Here is a 22,421-nt window from a genome sequence, read left to right on the forward strand (position 1 = left end):
TTAGAGTAAATACCTTGTCCAAGGTTATGGTAGTCAGAGCTGGAATTCAAACCTGCAATCTTTTGGTCCAAAGATAGCTGCTGTAACCATTATGTTACCAGTTGCCCTTGTACAGAACCCGTGGGTCGACTGAATTGACTGATTGATTAAGCACTGATTTTTTTTTAGGCTTAGAGGGAAGTTCTGTTTAGTTACAACAGCACAGAATGTACAACATAAGAACAGACAAACATAAATACAGACCTACACTGAAGACACAGAGATAAATAAAGTACATAAGTTATGTAAATAAAAAATTTAGGTAGATAAATAAGTAGGTGTATTTAAAGAAGAGATGGGAGAGTGAGATGGTGCAGGGTGGCAGAGGACAGCTCAGCGCCACTTGGTCATTAAAAGGTCATTCACTGCCCTGGAAGTGTAAGGCCTCATTGCAGAGCCTGATGGCTGCTGATTGAAATGACCTCTATTTTTGAACCAGCCTGATGCTGAAGGTGCTACTGTGTTTAACCAAGGGGGTGTGCTGAGGGTGGGAATCATTGTCCATGATCCAAAGCAATGTGACATTTAAACCACTTTACACTCAGATTTTATAGCTGTAATTCTGAGTAATTCTCAATAAACACTTAATCTACTTGAAAAATAATAATGAACTGCCTTTCTTGGGGTTTGAACTAACAACCTCCAGGCTACAGAACTTAAACAACCTTCACATGCAGTACATGATGGGCTGACCACAAAGTTTTTATGCAAAAGAGGAAACATGAGGACAAGGAAATGATAACGTTCGTGAATTTCATTAGGTGACTGCATGATGAAGGGAAAAAAGCAAGAGATTTGCATAATGGTACAGGAATCAACTCCGATGACTCAGATTGATCGATTAATTGCGTCAGTTTGTTTGATTGTTTTGGTCTCCACTGTTGAAGTAGTTTCGATTTTGGTTAGGAATGTTAGCTGACAGGAATAAGCCTGGTTTAAATAGCGGCAGGTGATCCTTAGCGGCAGCCTCTTGTTGCAAAGACTTGAGGTGCTAAGACAAGGGAGTCTACCTGTGGGAGTTCACCGAGGAAGACCACCAGCATCATGGGCCGCGAGGGATGTTGCGTTAACCATGGCAACCATCAAAGTTGTCTATGGCAACCGAGCTGTGCGATGTCGCCACCACAGGACACCTGGATGCTCCTCCTGCTACAGCAACCTGGTTAATCCTCACCTGTCAAACCCTCCATCCTGCTTTAATTTTTCCATGGGACTCTGGAACTACCAGACCATGGTGAGAAAGGCTGACTTCATCCCAGCCTACTCCTCCCATCTCTCACTGGACCTCCTGGCCCTAACTTAAACCTGGATTACCCTAATCAATTCAGCCACACCCGCAGCTCTCTCTACTAATTACTCCTTCTCTCACACCCCTTGTCCCTCCAGCAGAGGTGGAGGTACAGGCCTGCTCATCTCTCCCCGGTGGGAATATTCTATTCTTCCTCTTCACCTGCATGATCTGTCCTCCTTTGATTGGCATGTTGTCTCTATCACTGCCCCAGTCACTCTTATTGTGGTTGTTCTTTATTGCTCTCCTGGCCCTCTCGGCTGCTTCTTGGATGGCCTTGACATCTTGCTGAGCTCTCTGCCAGGGAACAATGCTCCGTTGATTCTACCGGGTGCCTTCAACCTGCATGTCGACGACATACATGCAAGGGGCCCTCTGTTGCTCCTACAGTCCTTCGATCTCTCCCTGACGCAATGGGAAACAGCCAAATTCAAGACCCTGGTTATTGCCTACAAATGCACCAATAGAACTGCTCCCAGCTATTTACAAGACTTTATCAACCGCTAAACCCCAACCAGACCCCTTCGCTAGTCTACTTCTGCTCGCTTGGTGGTCCCACACACAAAAAGTAAAGCTCAGAGGTTCTTGGTTCTGGCTCCGTTGTGGTGGAATTCCCCTTCTCACTCAGAACTGCTGAAACTCTATCTACATTCAAGAAGGGCCTGAAAACTTACCTTTTCCGGACTCACTTCGCCCACAATCTCTCCAGCTCATGCATAGTGTAAATTTTCATGCACTGTAACTTTATGATCATCCCCAGATAAGCCCTTACACAGCTGCTACTCCCATATTGTATGTAAATGTTTGTGTACCTTAAAAAAAATGAAGGAAGGTTATCAGGACTCATCTAACTTGCATTTTATGCATCTACTTGAGCGATGAACATTGGTGCATCAAGTGGAAAGTAAAAAACAAGGCTTACTTAAGAATTACATGTCTACAGCTATGTCTCTTTCTCCTAACGTAATGTATTTTCACTGAGATGTACATCACTTTCCCCTCCGCGAATCGCCACCTTAACATGGTGGAGGGGTTTGAGTGCCTGAATGATCTCAGGAGCTATGTTGCCTGGGGCTATATGTCCCTGGTAGGGTCTCCCAAGGCAAACAGGTCCTGGGTGACAGACGAGACAAAGCGCGGTTCAAAATCCCCTTATGACTATTAAATCAAGGATCTCGTTCACCCCGCCAGGTATGGGGTCACCGGGGCCCCACCCTGGAGCCAGGCCTGGGGGGGGGGGGGGGGGCGGGGGGCTTGCATGTGAGCGCCTGGTGGCCAGATCTATGCCCACGGGGCCTGGCCGGGCTCAGCCCGAAGCCAAGACGTGGAGCCGCTCTTCGGTGGGCTCACCACCTGCCGGAGAGGACATAAGGGGCCGGTGCGTTGTGATTTGGGCGGTGGTCGGGGCCGAGTCAAACCTCGGGCACCAACTCTGGATTTTGGGACTTGGTATGTCACCTTGCTGGTGGGGAAGGAGCCTGAGCTAGTGCAGGAGGTTGAGAGATACCATCTAGGTATAGTCGGGCTCACTTCCACTCACAACTTGGGTTCTGGAACCACTCTTCTCGACCAGGGGTGGACTCTCCACTATTCTGGTGTTGCCCAGGGTGAGAGGCGGCGGGCGGGTGTGGGCTTATTAATAGCCCCCCAGTTCAGCCGCCATGTGTTGGAGTCTACCCCGGTAAACGAGAGGGTCGTCTCCCTGCGCCTTCGGGTCAGGGAACAGTCTCTCACTGTCGTTTGTGCTTATGCGCCTAGAGGCAGTGTAAAGTACCCGGCCTTTTTAGAGTCCCTGGGGGGCGTGCTGGAAAGCGCTCTCCCTGGGGACTCTGTCGTTCTACTGGGGGACTTTAACGCCCACGTGGGCAGTGACAGTGACACCTGGAGGGGCGTGATTGGGAGGAACGGCCTCCCTGATCTGAACCCGAGTGGTGAGTTGTTATTGGATTTCTGTGCTAGTCACAGTTTGTCCATAACAAACACCATGTTCATGCATGAGGGTGTCCATCAGTGCACTTGGCACCAGGACATCCTAGGTCGGAGGTCGATGATTGACTTTGTAGTCGTTTCTTCTGATCTTCGGCCATATGTTTTGGACACTCAGGTGAAGAGAGGGGCTGAGCTGTCAACTGATCACCACCTGGTGGTGAGTTGGATTCGATGGCGGGGGAAAAGCTGGACAGACCTGGCAGGCCCAAACGCATAGTGAGGGTCTGTTGGGAACGTTTGGCGGAGGCCCCTGTCAGAGAGGTCTTCAACTCCCACCTCCGACAGAGCTTCAACCAGGTCCCAAGGGAGACTGGGGACATTGAGTCCGAATGGACTATGTCCCACACCTCCATTGTCGGGGCGGCGGTTCGGAGCTGCGGCCATAAAGTCTCCGGCGCCTGTCGCGGCGGCAATCCCCGAACACGGTGGTGGACACCGGAGGTAAGGGATGCCGTCAAGGTGAAGAAGGAGTTCTATCGGGCCTGGCTGGCTCATGGGACTCCTGAAGCAGCTGATGGGTACCGGCGGGCCAGACAGAACGCGGCTCTGGCAGTCGCCGCGGCAAAAACTCGCGCCTGGGAGGAGTTCGGCGAGGCCATGGAGGAAGACTTTCGGTCGGCCTCAAAGAGATTCTGGCAAACTGTCCGGCGACTCGGAAGGGGGAAGCGGTGTTCCGCCAACACTGTTTACAGTGGAAGTGGTGCGCTGCTGACCTCAACTGAGGATGTCCTCGGGCGGTGGAAGGAGTACTTTGAGGATCTCCTCAATCCCTCCGACACGCCTTCCGTAGAGGAAGCTGAGGCTGGGTACTCGGAGGGGGACTCGTCCATTACCCTGGCTGAAGTTGCTGAGGTAGTCAAAAAACTCCTCGGTGGCAAGGCCCCGGGGGTGGATGAGATCCGCCCTGAGTTTCTCAAGTCTCTGGATGTTGTGGGGCTGTCTTGGCTGACACGCCTCTGCAGCATTGCGTGTGGAGTTTGGGGACGGTGCCTCTGGACTGGCAGACCGGGGTGGTGGTCCCTCTTTTTAAGAAGGGGGATCGGAGATTGTGTTCCAACTACAGGGGGATCACACTCCTTAGCCTCCCTGGGAAAGTCTATGCCGGGGTACTGGAGAGGAGAATCCGACCAATAGTCGAACCTCGGATCCAGGAGAAGCAATGCGGTTTTCGCCCTGGCCGTGGTACACTGGACCAGCTCTATACCCTCACTAGGGTGCTGGAGGGTTCATGGGAGTTTGCCCAACCAGTCCATATGTGTTCTGTGGACCTGGAGAAGGCATTCGACCGTGTCCCTTGTAACATACTGTGGGAGGTACTTCGGGATTATGGGGTTCAGGGCTCGCTGCTATGGGCTGTTCGTTCCCTGTATGACCGGAGCAGGAACTTGGTTCGCATTGCCGGCAGTAAGTCAGACCTGTTCCCGGTGCATGTTGGACTCCGCCATGGGTGCTCTTTGTCACCGATTCTGTTCATTATCTTCATGGACAGAATTTCTAGGCGCAGCCAGGGAACGGAGGGTGTCTGTTTTGGTGGCTGCAGGATCTCATCTCTGCTTTTTGCGGACGATGTGGTCCTGTTGGCTTCATTGAATCAAAACTTACAGCGTGCACTGGAGAGGTTTGCAGCCGAGTGCAAAGCGGCAGGGATGAGAATCAGCACCTCCAAATCCGAGGCCATGGTCCTCAGTCGGAAAAAGGTGGATTGCCCCCTCCGGGTTAGGGGGGAGCTCCTCCCTCAAGTGGAGGAGTTTAAGTATCTCGGGGTCTTGTTCACGAGTGAGGGAAAAATGGAGCGGCAGGTTGACAGACGGATCGGTGCGGCGTCCGCAGTAATGTGGTCATTGTACCGGTCTGTTGTGGTGAAGAAGGAGCTGAGTCGTAAGGTGAAGCTCTCAATTTACCGGTCGATCTACGTTCCTACCCTCACCTATGGTCATGAACTCTGGATCATGACCGAAAGAATGAGATCGCGGATACAAGCAGCAGAAATGAGTTTCCTCCGCAGAGTGGCTCTGGGCGCACCCTTAGGTATAGGGTGAGGAGCTCGGAGTAGAGCCACTGCTCCTCCGCATCGAGAGGAGCCAGTTGAGGTGGCTCGGGCATCTGTTCCGGATGCCTCCTGGACGCCTCCCTGGGGAGGTGTTCTGGGCATGTCCCACTGGGAGGAGGCATCGGGGCAGACCCAGGACACATTGGAGAGACTACGTCTCCCAGCTGGCCTGGGAACGCCTTGGGGTTCCCCCAGAGGAGCTGGAGGAGGTGTGCGGGGAGAGGGAAGTCTGGGGGGCTCTGCTTGGACTACTGCCCCCGCGACCCGGTCCCGGATAAGCGGAGGAAGGTGGATGGATGGATATACGTCGCTTTGGAGAAAAGCATCTGCAAAATGAATAAATGTAAATGTAAATGTAAAAATTGCACATCTGCATCTAAGTTTCTCTTTCTGCTAATGTAAATTTAATCACAAGAAAATGTGATTAAAAATAAACTGGAAAACGTTTGTATCTTTGAAAACTCGTAAACTGAATGGAGCCAGTAGCTATAAAATAGTGTAAAAATGGCTCGAAGACAAGGCTGGTGAAATCTATCCTCTCTGTTGTTACTGGGGCAGGCAGTTCTCTTCATGATGCTAACTTTCTATTGCAGCAGAGCCAAGGTTCAGCAATGGCAGCGGTCACACTTCTACTCATTATGCTATGGGGCTGTGGGAACTGGAACAGCCTGTGGTGCTGCAACCACTGATGACTGAACTGCTGGCCACTTTTTTCTTCCATGATCAGGGAGAAAATATGGTGCTCATTTTCATTACCCCACCACCTACTGTTTCCTTTTACTGATGATCTCATGTACAACACTTCACAAACTAGAAAGAGATGGTTAGATTTAGATGTGATCATTACATGTGTTATGCCATTCCAAAAAACTAAAGAGCCATAAATAATATCCACAGCACATAAATAACACATCTAGTCACGTAACATCAACATTCATGTACATGTTTTATATTTATTTATTTAGCAGATGCTTTTCTCCAAAGCGACTTCCAATGAACTCTATGTAGTGTTATCAGCCCACGCACCTTATTCACCAAGGTGAATTACACTGCTAGATACACACTACTTACAATGGGTCACTCATCCAAACATCAGTGCAACACACTCTCTCTGTCCCTCACACACTATGGGTGAACCTGAACAGCATGTCTTTGAACTGTGGGAGGAAACCAGAGCACCCGGAGGAAACCCATGCAGACAGGGGGAGAACATCCAAACTCCACACAGACTGAGTGTGGATCGAACCCATGTCCTCTTGCACCACCCAGCACTACTCACTGTGCCATTTTATTTAGTGTAAACTGCTAAGCTTTAAAAAGAATTTACCGATCTAATTAAAACAAGTGTGACATAATTCAGCTTCTTCTCTTAATAATGTAATAATGTCTATAATGTAAATGCAAAATGTACTTCTCTACAAACAAATTTTTCTGTGTAACGTGACTGATGGTGTGGCAGCTGCAGAATTCTGATGATGCAGTGAGGTGTTTCAGTTAAAAGAGTTTCCTGTTTTGGACAGAAAAGTGTGTTCCCATGGAGACACTCACTGCGGAAACAGCCAGCTCCAGACCCAGGGATCCCCAGCTGATGACGAGTGTAAGCACGCCCAATAAACAGACGCTGTGGAAGAACAGCAGAAGGGGAGCAAGTGATTTTTAGGTAGAGGGACAAAAAGATCACATTCAGACTGAATTTCTAATGCAGGGAGTATGATCCAACATGCACAAAGGCCTCTGGAAACTTAAGTTTGAGATGTATAACCTGAAAAATGTGCTTGCCAATTCTCTGCTGAAAGAAGGACAAAAGGATGCAGCTAAACAAAATTTACCGAATCAGAACAGAAATGATACCAAAAGACTGGTATAATTAGTGCACTTACAAGTGCTATGGTGAAACCCCTCGCCCTGTTGTAAACACCAGGCCCTAAGAAAAACTGAACATTTAAAATTTAACTCAATCTGTTAAATTGTGACACATGAAACTGCAGAAAACAGGAATATAAAGCATTCATCCATTACATTAATTATATAAAAAAAGTAAAAAAAAAAAACAACCCATTCATCCATCCATCCATCCATGCATCCATACATCTCCAGTAACTGCTTGTCCTGGTCAGGGTCACCCTGGGGAAGAAAATGCAGCTCTGTGTTAATTGATAGTACTAAACTACCTGTATGAATGGAAAGCTTACTAAAGATAATTTTACCAGCCCAGTCAAAGACTTTTTTCCCAGCGGCAGGCCAGTAGAAGGAATAGATCTTTCCTTGTTGAAATATTTTCATTTTTCTAGACAAAATATGATGGCAATATTTACTACATTAATTGCCTGCCAAAAAATGAAATAAATTTTAAAAAAATTACTACAACTGTGTTTTTTTACAAGTGAGCATTCCATCAATTTCTTCAAATCAATGTTTTGACAAACCAGAAATGAAGCCTTATGTCAGACCATTATAGATTCAGTACATGGACACTTTACATTTATTTATTTAGCAGATGCTTTTTTTCTAGAGCCACTTCCAATGAACTAAATGTAGTGTTAGCAGCCCACACACCTTATTCACCAAGGTGACTTACACTGCTAGATCCACTACTTACAATGAGTCACTCATCCATACATCAGTGCAACACATTCTCTCTGTCACTCACATACTGAGTGAACCTGAACAGCAGGACTGTGGGAGGAAACCAGAGAACCCAGAGGAAACCCACACAGACACAGGGAGAACATGCAAACTCCACACAGACTGAGCAGGGACAGAACCCACATCATCTCGCACCACCCAGGCACTGTAAGACACTGTGCCACCTTGAAATCGCACTTTTGCCATTTCCCAACTTTGTCCCCAGACAGGGATAAAAAACGGCCTGAAAGAAATTCACAGGAGATAAATAAAACAACTAAGTACATGACTGTGTTGCAAAGATGGGACAAGGGTACTGAAACTGACAATTCTGTGTCTGTTTTGCATAAAAATGAGAGACACAGAAAAAAACAGATGCTATGGGAATGAGGAAGCCTAAAGAACAGCTCAACAGCTGTCTGAGGTGGCTAGGATCCAGCAAATAGCAGATAATGTTTTTGTGAAGCATTTTTAGCTTCAGATCATGGGTCTTTAGCCAGAATAAAATGAAGAGAAGTGTACATGAAAGAACTCTGAGAGATTAGTGAGAAATGTGTCAATGATGTTCTCCTGAGGGGGGCGCAGTGGCGCAGTGGGTTGGACCACAGTCCTGCTCTCCGGTTGGTCTGGGGTTCGTGTCCCGCTTGGGGTGCCTTGCGGCGGACTGGCGTCCCGTCCTGGGTGTGTCCCCCTCCCCCTTCGGCCTTACGCCCTGTGTTACCGGGTAGGCTCCGGTTCCCCGTGACCCCGTATGGGACAAGCGGTTCTGATGTGTGTGTGTGTGTGTGTGTGTGTGTGAGTGTGTGAGTGTGTGAGTGATGTTCTCCTGTTGGATAACACTGAGTCATTGTAGTTTGCTGAGGGAGCAAAAGGGAATTCTGGGTAACTGCATCACAGGAAAGAGAAATGTAGAGATTAAAGTTTACTTAGCCTCAGAGGCTACCACTGGGGACATTTTATACCCCACTGCCAGTTTTCATGATGTCCTTTTTTAAAGATTTATAAATAACCCATGTGCTTCCAGGTATGTGTCTCAAAGTGCTTTTTTGCATTTATTCACTTCATTTTTCATGCATGACCATGTGATTGATGACACACTTCCTGTCGGCCATTTTATTACTGTTGTTTGCAAAATGGCACATAGGCTACAGATGGTACGCGGGATTTCAATTGCCAAAGCTACAAAATTTACTACAGACATGCTGGAACATTATGATGATGGTTTTCAGAAAGTTAATTTTATTTTTTCAATAAATTTGCTTAGGTCTAAACATTTAAGGGTCACAAAACTCATCCCATTTTATTTATGATGTGATTTCTTATGAGGTTGTCCTCTTAAGGAAGCAAGCTTGATAAGGGGTGTCTGTACTACAACAAGTACGTAAATTCAGTGAACACCATCAATAAACAAAGAGTTGAGGTGAAATATAACCAAAAGTATTTCAAAAATATTTTATTTCAAAGTCATACCTGGACTGTTTTAAGTCTTTCTCCATCAGTTGATCTCGCACTTCTGTATGGCCTCATCTGTGCTCATGATATTTGCTTAGGCAGATTTAAAGGAGAAGTGGCAAGTTGGCATGACAAACTCGTATCCTTTCTGTCTGCTCCTCCATCATAGTTCCAATACTTTTCAACCCACTTTGGGTTTAATCACAGTATCAATGAGTAAGGAACAGTGGGAAGCTGGGTCGGATGTGCTACGGTATGACATGCTACTCTTTGTCAACACCTTAACATCAAATGTGCTGCAAATGGAGAGACCAGCACATTAACCACATTCAGAGGGACTACTGGGAGTGAAAAACTGAACTCTGTGTCATGCATAACAGACTGTGTAAAGTGCGTTCCCATCTTCCTGGGCTCCATGTGAGGGAGACAATTCCATGTGCTCACCTGTTAGCCACATCTTTTACTATATAATATTACATTATTAAAATTACATAAATGGTGTTTTGTTGCACAGTGGCACATTGGGTAGCGCTGCCATGTCACAGCACCTTGGCTGTTTGGGCTTAGGTTCTCCCTGTGGTTGCATGGGTTTCCTCCCATATTTCACGAGGAACCAGTAATGCTAAACTGCCCATATTGTGTGTGTGTGTCGCTGCCCTGTGATGGACTGCCATGCCATCTAGGGTGTACCCCTCAAGCCTTGCACCCAGTGATTCTGGGATAGGCCCCAGACCACCATGACCCTGACCAGGAAAAGAGTATAGTGAAAGTGTTTTGGTGCAGTTCTGACGGAGTTTGATAAATTAAAATGTACAGAGGAAAAATGACAATACACACCCCCTGTTCAGCAAAGACTGGATGCTTTTTAAGACCAAACAGCAACAACATTTACATGTCAAAGTTACACCAGGAAGAAAAGGCAAGGATTTTATCCCATTTTATTCGTGCTTTTATAAATAGCATTAATTAAACATTAAACTGTCTTGACACTGAAGCACCTCTTTGACTGTATATGGAATAAGAGCTGTTGAATTTCTATTGGCTCAGTGCTTTTAAAAGCCTGTCTTGGTTTGGGCTAATGTGCCTGCCCAAGCTGGCTTTGGCACTCATGCTCCTGACCCCCCATCTGCATCCCCCCTCAGTCATGTGACCCTACTTACCCAATGAGAGTTCCCTTGGAGTTGCGAATGAGGCCAAACAGCACCAGCAGGCAGATGATCACGTCAAAAAGCAGCAGGCCCAGATAAGCAAGCCACCTGATGTGGGAAACATACCAGCATGGTCCAAGTTATCTCTCTGAGCATCCTCCCCACTCCTGACCAGCCCACGAGCAGACAGTGGATTACACACTGGGACAACAAGACGCTGATTAATGAACATGGAATATGCTGCATAAGATGCTTTGGAAATCCTGCTACTTTTCAAAGACACTTTATTCTGTACCTCCAACCTACTTTTCAAACTGACCCATCTAAACAGATTGACATTTCAGCTGGAAACATCTAAACAGGTCAGGTGATGGTGTTGGCTCACTTTAACTATCATTTCAGAATCAGAATCAGAACGAGCTTTATTGCCAAGTATGTTAACACATACAAGGAATTTGTCTTGGTGACAGAAACTTCCATAGCACAGACAGAATGACAGTGACAGGATGCAGATGAGAAGAAAGAATATGTGAATAAAGGATAAAAAATCTATAAAAAATATAAAGTACACAATATACAAAAATAGTCACTAGACATTATATGTATGTACAGGTATGTTCTATACAAATGCAAGGGAATGTGAGTAAGAGATATGATGTAATAAATAGATATAATTATAAATATAAATAGCGTTGTGTATTGCACTGGTTTACTCTCTAGGGGGGATTTAGCTGTTCATGAGGTAGATGTTCCTTTATACTAAAACTTGGATGTTTCCACTCAGTAAAGCCAGAGGAGATACTTAAGCAGCTGACAATACAGCTTTTCAGCCCAAATTCGGACAAAGCAGGACTAGACCCAGGGGACTGTCTTTATTATTCATTTTGCTGATGTTTTTCTCCAAAGCAACTTACAACATCATCCTCCCTACAGTTATTTATCTATTTATAGAGCTGGGTAATCTTACTGGAGGAATTTAGGGTATGTAACGTGCTGAAGGGCATTAAAGTTGGATATGGAATTTGAACACAAATCTTATATTTTTCAGCTTCCCCAATGTACAAAAACTGCAGTGAAAGGACTGCAATGCTTCTCTCTGTACTCTAAATTTTGGTTGACAGTGGAGGGAAAAAAAGAGACTTTATTTTAGTCCTGAGGTCCCCAGACCTGATAGCAGCAGACTGGTATATAAGCAGAGTTTTATTTAATTAACGATGTGCCTCATAGAAATAATTTAGCCTCCTCTAAAACTAACCAGAGAGGAACTAATACAGCTCAAAAGAACCAGGAATTAAAATTCCTCATTTCAAGCAGCGGTCTTCTTCCACTGGAGTGCCCTGCAGCTCCTGCTGCTGGACTATAGAAGATGCAGGAGCACAGACCTTACCTGTACCAATCATAGAACTCTATGTTGATTGCCAGGTCCTCCAGGGAAATGTCAGAATTCTTCCAGAAGGGAACATCGCCCATCTGATGCACCAGCTCATCCAGCTGGCCCTGCAATTTTTGCACGATGGACAGGTAGTCTGTGTGCTTGGTGTACTGGCCCTCCAGCTGCTGCAGGCTCTCCTCCACAGTCTGGTTCAGCGAGGAGGTGCTGTCCAGTACCTGCACACACAACACAAACACACAGATGGAAACACACAAGCAAAAACCACTCGCACCATACACACACACACACACACACATTTTCGGAACCGCTTGTCAAATACAGGATCGCGGGGAACTGGAGCCCACCCAGTAACACAGGGCAGAAGGCCGGAGGGGGAGGGGACATACCCAGGACGGGACACCAGTCCGCCGCAAGGCACCCCAAGTGGGACTCGAAGCCCAGACCCACTGGAGAGCAGGACCCTGGTCCAACCCACTGCGCCACCGCGCCCCCGCGCCCCCCTGACTCGCACCATACATCTCGCACTATATACCGTGTTAAGTTTAGGTAAAGCTGCAAAAGATGTAGAGGCTTTTTTTCTATTAGATATATGGGCAGAAAAGAGTTATGCACTGCTTTATCTTTTCATATCAATTTGAATTCAGTGCTATCCATCTTCTGTCCCGCTTATCCTAAAAGGGTCACAGTAGCAGCAGGGAGAGCAGAGAGGCCCAGCCGCCCCTTTCCCCCCGCAACTTCCTCCAGCTCAGCCTGGGGGATCCCCAGCCGTTCCCAGGCCAGCTGTGAGATATAATCCCTCCAGCGGTTCCTGGGCCGACCTCGGGGCTCGTCCCAATTGGCCATGCCCGGTATACCTCCAAAGGGAGGTGCCCTGGGGGCATCCTTATCACATGCCCGAACCACCTCAACTGGCTCCTCTCAAGAAGGAGTAGCGGCTCTACTCTGAGTTCCTCCTGGATGTCCAAACTCCTCACCCTGTCACGGAGAGTGAGTCCCAGCACCCTGCGGAGAAAACTCATTTCGGCCGCTTGTATCCACGATCTTATCCTTTCGGTCATCACCCAGAGTTGGTGACCATAGGTGAGGGTAGGGACGTAGATCAACCGGTTAATGGAGAGCTTCGCCTTATGGCTCAGCTCCCCCTTCACCACTACAGTCCGGTACAGCGACTGCATTACTGCTGCCGCTGCTCCCAGTCTGTGGCCGATCTCACGCTCCCTTCTTCCCTCACTCGTGAACAGGACCCCAAGATACTTGAACACCTCCACCTGGGGCAAAAACAGGACTACTGTTAAAGATGGAAACCCTCTGGTTCAGGATAATGGAAGTAAAAAAGTTCACCACTCACTCTGAATTCATTCAGAAGTGTGTGTGTGTGTGTGTGTGTGTGTGTGTGTGTTTGGGGGGGCTTGGAATGTGATAACATTATGATGAATCAACATTAGTATACAAAGTTGTCTAAATATTGCTTTGTCATACTATTTCAGATCCACAGGTTTATGGATTCAAGCATCTACTGGCTTTTTCATAACCTAAAATCCATGCAAAATTAAGAAAAGATATCACAACACACTATTACTTTGTTTACTTTAGCCCTCGGGGGTTCAGTGTTTTGTGCTCACTATTCTGTGTTATGACTTTTTTGCATTTCCAAGCCTTGGATACAAATGACTCCACAAAGGAAGCTCATATGGCTCAGCCTTTAATGTGACTGTGTCACATTATGACTAAAATCTGTAACTAATGTTTCAAGCTCATTTATGCTGTTTATTCATCATCAGGTATTCCTCTATACCGGCTACTGAGCTTCAGTGTGTGACATTTTACTTTTTTATAATGCAGCTTTCCCCACCTTTCTCATATACTTTCATTATTTTAAATATAGTTCCTTGTCACAGCATATAATTTTGCAGCTGATGTGTAAGTCCACCTGCAGTTTGGTCACCTGCAATTCAATTGACACTTACACCTGGTACTCAACATCTTGTGTCTCAGTTGTATGGTTGTCTTAACTGTGAATTACTTCCTGCTGCAGCACCCGTGGATCCATGTATACATGTCTGCATAAAGTGCATACTTTACTGCAATATATTATATTATTTGCTACAGTTTATTATCAATGGCTCTTGATGCACAGACATGGACAATATAATGGAGATATAATTCCAGAATTGGACTGAATTTCAAAACAGAACATGAATCAGCTTTACATTTTAGTTATTTGTACCTGCTTTATAAAGCACCATAAACACGGGCGCAGGATCCGTTGTAATGCAAAACCTAAGCATATAATTACTGGGGCAATAATTAGCATGCTTTGGGTTTTTTTTTTAAGCAGTGTCACAGTAACTGTTTCCTTTGGTAACGCATTTAATAGAAATGTGTGTTATTTCTGCACCTGCAGGGCATTTACCAGTTTCTGTACTCCTGCCACTGTACGGTTGGCATGTCGCAGGGAGTACGTGAGCCGGTTAACTCCATCACAGGCTTCTCCATTTCCATAGAAACCAACAGCAATTCCGGCACTGAAGGGAGAGAGAGAGAGAGAGAGACAGAGGAGGAGGATGAGCCATGCAGTCGGAACCATTTCTTTCCACTCTCCCAACTGAACTGTCTGAACCTGGAGCTCAGTAGCCTTCAGAGAACTACGACAGAGTATATGTCGCTATTAAACCTTTATACCCTGGGAGGAGGTTTCTGCAAGACTGTGAAACGAGTAGTGACCCACAAGCAAGGACATAAACCCAGAAGTTGGAAGCTGACTATTATGGCATGGTTATGTTGTTAGAACGTCAAAATCATTTCAATTTCAAGAATATTTAGAAGACTGCAAGAAATCTCTCTTGTGGGGTAATCACTTCTTCTTTCAATCTTCACACTGAGCAGAACAACACAATATTTTCATCTTCATCAGCATGTAATTCATCCCTGGCCCATGATAGCCCAAAAGACATTGGTGGTGGATAATAATAAAGTGCAGAATGGAAATGTGATAAATGGCATGCAGAGTGAGTAAAACCAAATTTTTGCTCTTTAAATCAATTAGACCAGAAGTCTTCTGCATAAATTCCTGGAAACGGCACATGAAGAGGATTTGCCAAAAGTTGATCACAAAGTTGGAATCAAATTTATATTCTGCTGCAGGACACCTGAACTGTGTGGTGGCACAGCAGGTATCACAACATAGACTGTGAGGCTACGTTGGTTTGATCCCTGTTCATTTTGTGTGACGTTAGCATATCCCCCCTCTGGGTTTCCTCTGAGCGCTCCAGCTTCCACCTGCATACAAAGACATGGTTCTCAGGTGGACTAAACACTCCCTGTTACCTGTAATGTATGACTGTGTGTGGCTGCCCTATTGTGGTCTGCCACCCATCCAGGCTGTGCCCTACCTAGCCTCAAGACCTGTATTTCCAGGATAAGCAGTGGACCACTGCAGCCCTAAATTAACACTGGTGGGTGGGTGCAGGACCCCCATCAAATGTATATTGTCTCGCCAGTAGAGGGCAGCATGATACAGACTGCCTCCAAGTCCCTAGACGTAGCCAAAGACACCCTTCAGTCAGAAGAGCAAAGGGAAAACCAGCTTCTCTAAGCACTTTGCTACACTTTTACTGGAGCAATTCCCTGTAAACATCTTTCTCAAGGGTACTACAGCAGAAGCTGGGATTCAATCCTTCGATTGCAAAGCAACTGCTCTTAGCACTATGCTACCCACTGATACCATATTGCTTGAATGGGACCTTGGAGCGGGGTCTTCTTCCCTCATTTTTACAACATGGAACATGAAGAGCTGAGACACATTGACATGCATCACCCTACTCAGACCCATGTGACTTTAGATACGTGCTCCATCAGCATCGAGAAGGAATCCAGTAAGCAGAAAAATGCAGAGACAGGCTTGAGGGGGTACATCAGAGCATGTCCAGCTTCATGCTTCCCAAGTGTAAATGCTTGTTCATTTTGATTTTTCACCTGACATCTGAGGACTTGTGCCTGATAGGGTCTGCTCTAATGCCTTGACTACTTCCCATGTATTGCAGAACAAGGCATGTAGGGCCTTAAACAATGATGGGTGCACTATTTTATGTCGACACAGCAAAGAGAGTGGCACTGCGGGAACGAAGATGCATCCAACCATACGTGGAGGTCCACACCAATAATTGACCAAGAAGAGATCCAGTTATTCCCTGTTTGATCCTTTCTTCTCCATTTCCAGAAAAATCCTCAGGCACTGTGCCTATATTGCTCATTTGCTCGCGTACTCCCCACCTCCATTTCCATGGCAACCTACGTTCAAGACGGAGCAGAGGCTGCACAAAAAATAAGAACAATGAAATGCATACATATCTTTTACAGTAAATAATGTGGAATGCTGGGCAAAGCACTGAACTGAGTGTGATTTCTGCAAGGAAACTATATGACTCCAGAATAAATACAAGAGATAGTTATGACTGCCTTCGGTTGAGTCAGTTGGTTTAGCCTGCTTTCTGGAGATACTACTGTGTGCATTAATCAAAGCTCAGTCCATGACGAGGGTGCTAAACCAATATGTTGCTGTCAGCCATAAAAGGGTGAGAAATTCCAGGCTGACACTGTTTTGAGTCGAGCTCTCTTGAGCTGTGGAGACATGCAACATGCTGTACCGATGGCAGAACTGGGCCACACCAGCGCTGATGCTACGGAAGCCTGCAGGTTGAGCAAAAAAGCTTCTACTCAGAAAACCAGATGAGGTCACCTCCTGTCTAAGACATAACCACAGCTAAACAGAAGAAAACAGCAAAAGACATTCAAAATTATTCACAGACTGATCAAGATACACTGATCAGCCACAATAAAACCACCTGCCTAATATTGTGTAAGTCCTCCTCGTGCTGCCAAAATAGCTCTAACCTGTCGAGGCATGGACTCCACAAGACCTCTGAAGGTGTCCTGTGGTATTTGGCACCAAGACATTAGCAGCAGATCCTTTATGTCCTGTAAGTTGCAAGATGGGGCCTCCATGGATTGGAATTGTTTTTCCAGCACACCTCATATATGCTTGATCGGATTGAGATCTGGGGAATTTGGAGGCCAAGTCAACACCTTAAACTCTTTTTCATACTCCTCAAACCATGCCTAAACAATTTTTGCCATCAGGGAATACCGTTTCCATGAAGAGGTGTACGTGGTTTGCAACACTCTTTAGGTAGGTGGTACATATCAAAGTAACATCCACATGAATGCCCCAAGGTTTCCTAGCAGAACATTGCCCAGAGCATCACACTGCCTCTGACGGTATGCCTTCTTCCCATAGTGCATCCTGCTGCCATCTCTTTCCCAGGTAAATGATGCATACACGCACCCGGCCGTCCACATGATCTAAAAGAAAACGTGAATCATTAGACCAGGCCACCATCTTCCATTGCTCCATGGCCCAGTTCTGACACTCATGTACCCATTGTAGGGGCTTTTGGCAGTGGACAGGTGTCAGCATGGGCACTCTGACCGGTCTGTGGCTACACAGCCCCATACGCAGCAAACTGTGATGCACTGTGTGTTCTGACACCTTTCTATCGTGACCAATGTGAAAGAAATTATATTTTCTTTTCTGGAACCGATCAGCCGCAGGAGATCGGACAAAACACTCAAACACATAGAGACTTTTCAAGAAAACATCTGCAGATGGGAGAGCTGGATGTCTCCCTGATTGGTCTGCGTTGCCTCCTTTTATTTGCAAGCTCATGCATAGATTATCATCATAAGGCATGGCAACACTTTCGAAATGTCCCTTGCGTCTGACGCAAAAGTGATCTATACTCCGAATAATTTGTTCCCATTTAAGAAGTGTGTTAGGACGCATCCTAAAGGTTAACCTTTTTTTTGCGTTTCGTTTTTCTATTAACATTTCTCCATTGCGTTAAACAGCATACATTTTCTGACTGTCTTAACTTTTACATCACACATATTAATCATTTGAAAATTTTAACTACTTGAAAATATTTTCCCACCACACTTGAACAAACAATTTTTCATACCACAGCAGTATTAAGGTTTTCAGCAATTTGTGCTACAGTAGCTCTTCTGTGAGATTGAACCAGACGGGCTAGCCTTCGCTCCCCAAGAGCATCGATGAACCTTGGGCACCCATGACTCTGTCACCAGTTCATCGGTTGCCCTTCCTTGGAACACTTCTGGTAACTAACCACTGCATACTGGGAACACCATACAAGAACTGCCGTTTTAGAGATGCTCTGACCTAGTCGTCCAGCCATCATAATTTGGCACTTGTCAAAGCTGCTCAGATCCTCACACTTGCCCATTTTTCCTGCTTCAAATACATCAAATTCAAGAACTGACTGTTCACTTGCTGCTTAATATATCCCATCCCTTGACAGGTGCCATTGTAATAACATAATCAATGTTATTCACTCTCCCGTCAGTGGTTTTAATGTCGTGGCTGATTGGTGTATATCGTACGCTCATTGAATTTTAGGGTAGCCTCTAAATCATCCCATATCACAAAAGGAATTCATAAAATGTCAAGAAATAATATTAAACAGTAATTTGACAGATGCACCTCTGTAATGTATATTACTTCACAACAGCACACATTCATTGTACACTTCAGAGCTAATATTTGGTTCTTAGTGCAGAGGTGTCAAACAGTCCATGAAGAATATGCCTCTACGCTTGTTCTGCTTCACTAGACTTGAAGTCCAGCAATATACTACATGAGCACATGATCTGATTGTCTAAGTTACAAAAAAAAAAAATAATGTGGAAATATTTCTGGAAATGTGCAGACGTGGCTGAGCGTGAACTATAAGGTGGCAAATTAATGGACTACACCTTAGGTTGACATTTTATATTTTGTTGCATGTAGCACAGCACAATGCACCCAAACAGCTCTTTTGAAATAATTCCTACAAAGTGCTGTTAAAGGATTGCTGACAATTCTTAATCCATATCTGGGATAGCTGGCACCTTAGTGGTTAGAGCTGCTGACTTTGGACCTAAAGGCTGCAGGTTTGATTCCCACCTTGAGCAAGGTACTTACACTAAAAATTGCTCAGCTTTACACATGGATAAATAATTATAAGTAGCTTAATATTGTAAGTCACTTCAGAGAAAAGCATCAGCTAAATGAATATATGTAAATATCCAAGTCCATGACTGTAACTCCACACAGGAACATCTGCTATGAGACATGCCCTGGTTAAAAATGACAACTCTTTCTCACTCCATCTGACTATGACGCAGATGGTGCCATGCCTTCTCTCCCACATTTGAGGGGATGGAAGTCTGCTTCCCTGTTTGGCTTCATAGAAAGTGGGCAGTGAGACGTGGGAGAAGAGGCTGATGGTGAATCAGATGTGGGCAGGAGAATGAGTACAGAAGCTTTGTGAAGGACTTTGTTGAGTGGTGCTAATAGAACCAACTGCAGCTCAACACTGACAAGATAGAGGACATGGAGCTGAGCTTCAGGAGATTCAGGGGTCTATTGCATTCAGCAACCACTGATGGGAATAGAGGTGGTGAGGACAGACACTTACCTGGGGTTGCACTTGGACAAAAGGCTGGAGTAGTCTAGCAGCACTGAGGCTTTGAACAAGAAGGACAAGAGTTGTTTTACATCCTGAGAAGGCTTAAGGCCCTTTGGAGCAGCATCTTCAATAGTCCACTTGGTCCAGTCGCACTGTTCCAAGAAGCATCACCTGAGGTCATTTCTACATACTCAGGTTAGCCTCTGTAATGGCTAATGTAAGCCTCTCTGAAGTGTCCACTCACTATCAGGGTGGTAATGAGCTGTCACAACTACTTTTCGTGTGTGCACGCCATTACCCTTGTCTCACTGTGATTTTAATTTATTCCAGTGCCTGCTTTATTTTATGTATGTTGCTGTGCTCTTCATCTTCTTTTGGGATTCATTTTTTTTTACTTTATGTGTCTGAAGGTTGCGGTGGAAAGGTAGGTTTGAGACTGCATATGGCACTGGAAACAAGCGTTTCAAGCATGTGCTTTTCCAAATCAGTCATGCATGCCTTTTGCCGAGGACGTCTAGCCAGTTCCCCAGCTGATCTCCATGGCTTTAACACTACCCTCCAGCAGAGGACTGACCAGGGCCACTGCCACCCTCCCTGGCTCTCCTTCTGTTACCAAGAGACAGGCCCTTACCCTCTATACTTTTATTATCTTTCTCCTCCTCCACAGATTCCCTGTCCTTCCTACCTCTGATTGAGATGCAGCCCACACAGGAGCGAGAGGCAAGCCACCCCACATTTTTTGTTCTACAAAGAAAGACCCCCACCAAGGGCAGGTCTCTGCCAGATTGCTGATCCCTGACGATTCTTTGGAGGATTGCGAGGAGTGTTAGGAACCACATTAGCGGCTAGCAGAAACACACACAGAGACAGGAAGACTGACAGATAGGGGCTGCCCATTTACAGCTGGCTTCAAGTACAGTGCAGAGATGAATAAGTGATGAGTGCTTTTTACAGTATCCAGAAACCATTCGTTGTGTTTCAGGCCAACAGCAGAGTATGTCACTGTGCATCTCTGTTTTGCTTTAATCTCTGTGCTAGGACACAGACGTAAAGGTAGCACAATGAAATGTTTTATAAGCCCAGCTACTGATTTCTAACAAACATGTAAACAGCTACCTTCAACACTCATAAGAGCTGTGAACATAATGGACTCTAAAAATCTCATTAGAAAATTTTCTTGAAAACTACAGCTAAACCACCATGAATGTTGCTACCATTCCTGCACCTCAACCAGCAGCACCATACTTCAGCTGAAAAACTTAGCCATAAAAACCACCACTCGACCATGTTCCAGTTGTGGAATCTCTTAGAGAGACAACTGTCCCTCCTGTGCCCACAAGCCATTCTCAGCTACCTACCTGTCCTTCCTCTGTGTACCCTGTTCCTTGTTCCCTCGCCCATCTCTTTGTCCCTGTTCCTGTTTCCCATGGTATCAACCTTTGCTTGATCGACCACGTCATTGGATTCCCCCTCAGACCCCGTTTGCACCTTGGATTAACCGCTGCTCGTCCCCAATTGAGAGTATTGCCTCGTCCTGAATACCCTTATAAACCATGAACCCGCAATTGGGTCCACATACCCGGATCTCTGGTCTGCTCCACATGACAATGAATAGTTAAACAATAATAGCACATTCATACACGCTTAAAGAAGAAAGCATTAAACTGGCCTCCAAAACTAGTGCCACACTTGATGAAGGAAAAATAAGCAATACAGTTTTTTTTTTTCTCCAGAAATACAGTTTCACATACAGAGCTGTGACAGGCGTGCTGGTAGCAAAGAATCAATAAGATACTGGCAAAAATACCATCGATGAAGTCCTGAATCTTGTTGCTGCTGCCTGTTCACATGTATTTCGCTTTGTACTGTTGCACTGTTCGTTTTGGTCCATTATTTCACTTAACATTTTCTGTTTGAACCAAGTTGGGTGCCGGAGAAGGCCTACCGGTATCCATGTTTGTCATTAACCATTAACATTTCCATTGTTTGGCATTAACAATCCGGGGCATGGGAGGAGTTTGGAGAGGCCATGGAAAACGACTATCGGTCGGCTTCAAAGAGGTTCTGGAGACCCATCCGGAAGCTCAGAAGGGGTCGGAGGAGCTTCGCTCAGGCTGTGCTCAGCAAGAGTGGAGAAACCCTGACCTCTGATGAGGACATTGTCGGGAGGTGGAAGGAGCACTTTGAGGAACTCTTAAACCCGAGTGATATGCCTCCCTTATAGGAGTCAGGGCCAGAGGCTTCCGGGCTGTCAGAGTCCATTTCCCTGGTGGAAGTCACTGAGGTAGTCGGTAAGCTCCATGGTGGCAAAACACCGGGGTTGGATGAGATCCACCTGGAACTGCTTAAGGCCCTGGATGTTGCGGGGCTGTCATGGCTGACACGCCTCTGCAATGTTGCATGGACTTCGGGGACAGTGCCTTTGGATTGGCAAACTGGGGTGGTGGTCCCTATCTTTAAGAAAGGGGACCGGAGAGTGTGTGCCAACTATCGGGGCATCACACTTCTCAGCCTCCCTGGGAAAGTCTATGCCAGGGTGCTGGAAAAGAGGCTCCGGCCGATAGTTAAACCTCGGATTGAAGAGGAACAATGAGGATTCCGCCCTGGCCGTGGAACAGTGGACCAGATTTTTACCCTCTCACAGATAATTGAAGGGGCATGGGAGTTCGCTAATCCAGTCTACATGTGTTTTGTGGACTTGGAGAAGGCCTATGACCATGTTCCCCAGGAAATTCTGTGGGAGGTGCTTAGGGAGTACGTGGTAACCGGAGGCCACTACTGCGGGCCATTCGGTCTCTGTACATACGGAGCGAAAGTTGTGCCCGCATACTCGGCATTAACTAAAGCCTGTTCAATGTGGGTGTTGGACTCCACCAAGGTTTTGCCTTGTCTCCACTCCTGTTTGTGGTCT

At 46.0% G+C, this 22,421-nt stretch overlaps 1 protein-coding gene across 1 annotated transcript in view; it reads right to left on the reverse strand.

The window, feature by feature from the left end:
* Positions 1 to 22,421, reverse strand: part of ttyh3a (tweety family member 3a) — a 79,704-nt gene that overhangs the window by 24,553 nt on the left and 32,730 nt on the right. The window contains exons 3-6 of the mRNA XM_018732755.2: positions 14,398 to 14,509; positions 11,979 to 12,199; positions 10,604 to 10,699; positions 6,915 to 6,987 (exon numbers count right to left, since the gene is read on the reverse strand). Of these exons, the coding sequence (XP_018588271.2) occupies positions 6,915 to 6,987; positions 10,604 to 10,699; positions 11,979 to 12,199; positions 14,398 to 14,509 (502 nt within the window). The remainder of the gene's footprint in view (positions 1 to 6,914; positions 6,988 to 10,603; positions 10,700 to 11,978; positions 12,200 to 14,397; positions 14,510 to 22,421) is intronic.

Source organism: Scleropages formosus, chromosome 3, assembly GCF_900964775.1.
Source record: "Scleropages formosus chromosome 3, fSclFor1.1, whole genome shotgun sequence".
NCBI classification, from domain to species: domain Eukaryota; kingdom Metazoa; phylum Chordata; class Actinopteri; order Osteoglossiformes; family Osteoglossidae; genus Scleropages; species Scleropages formosus.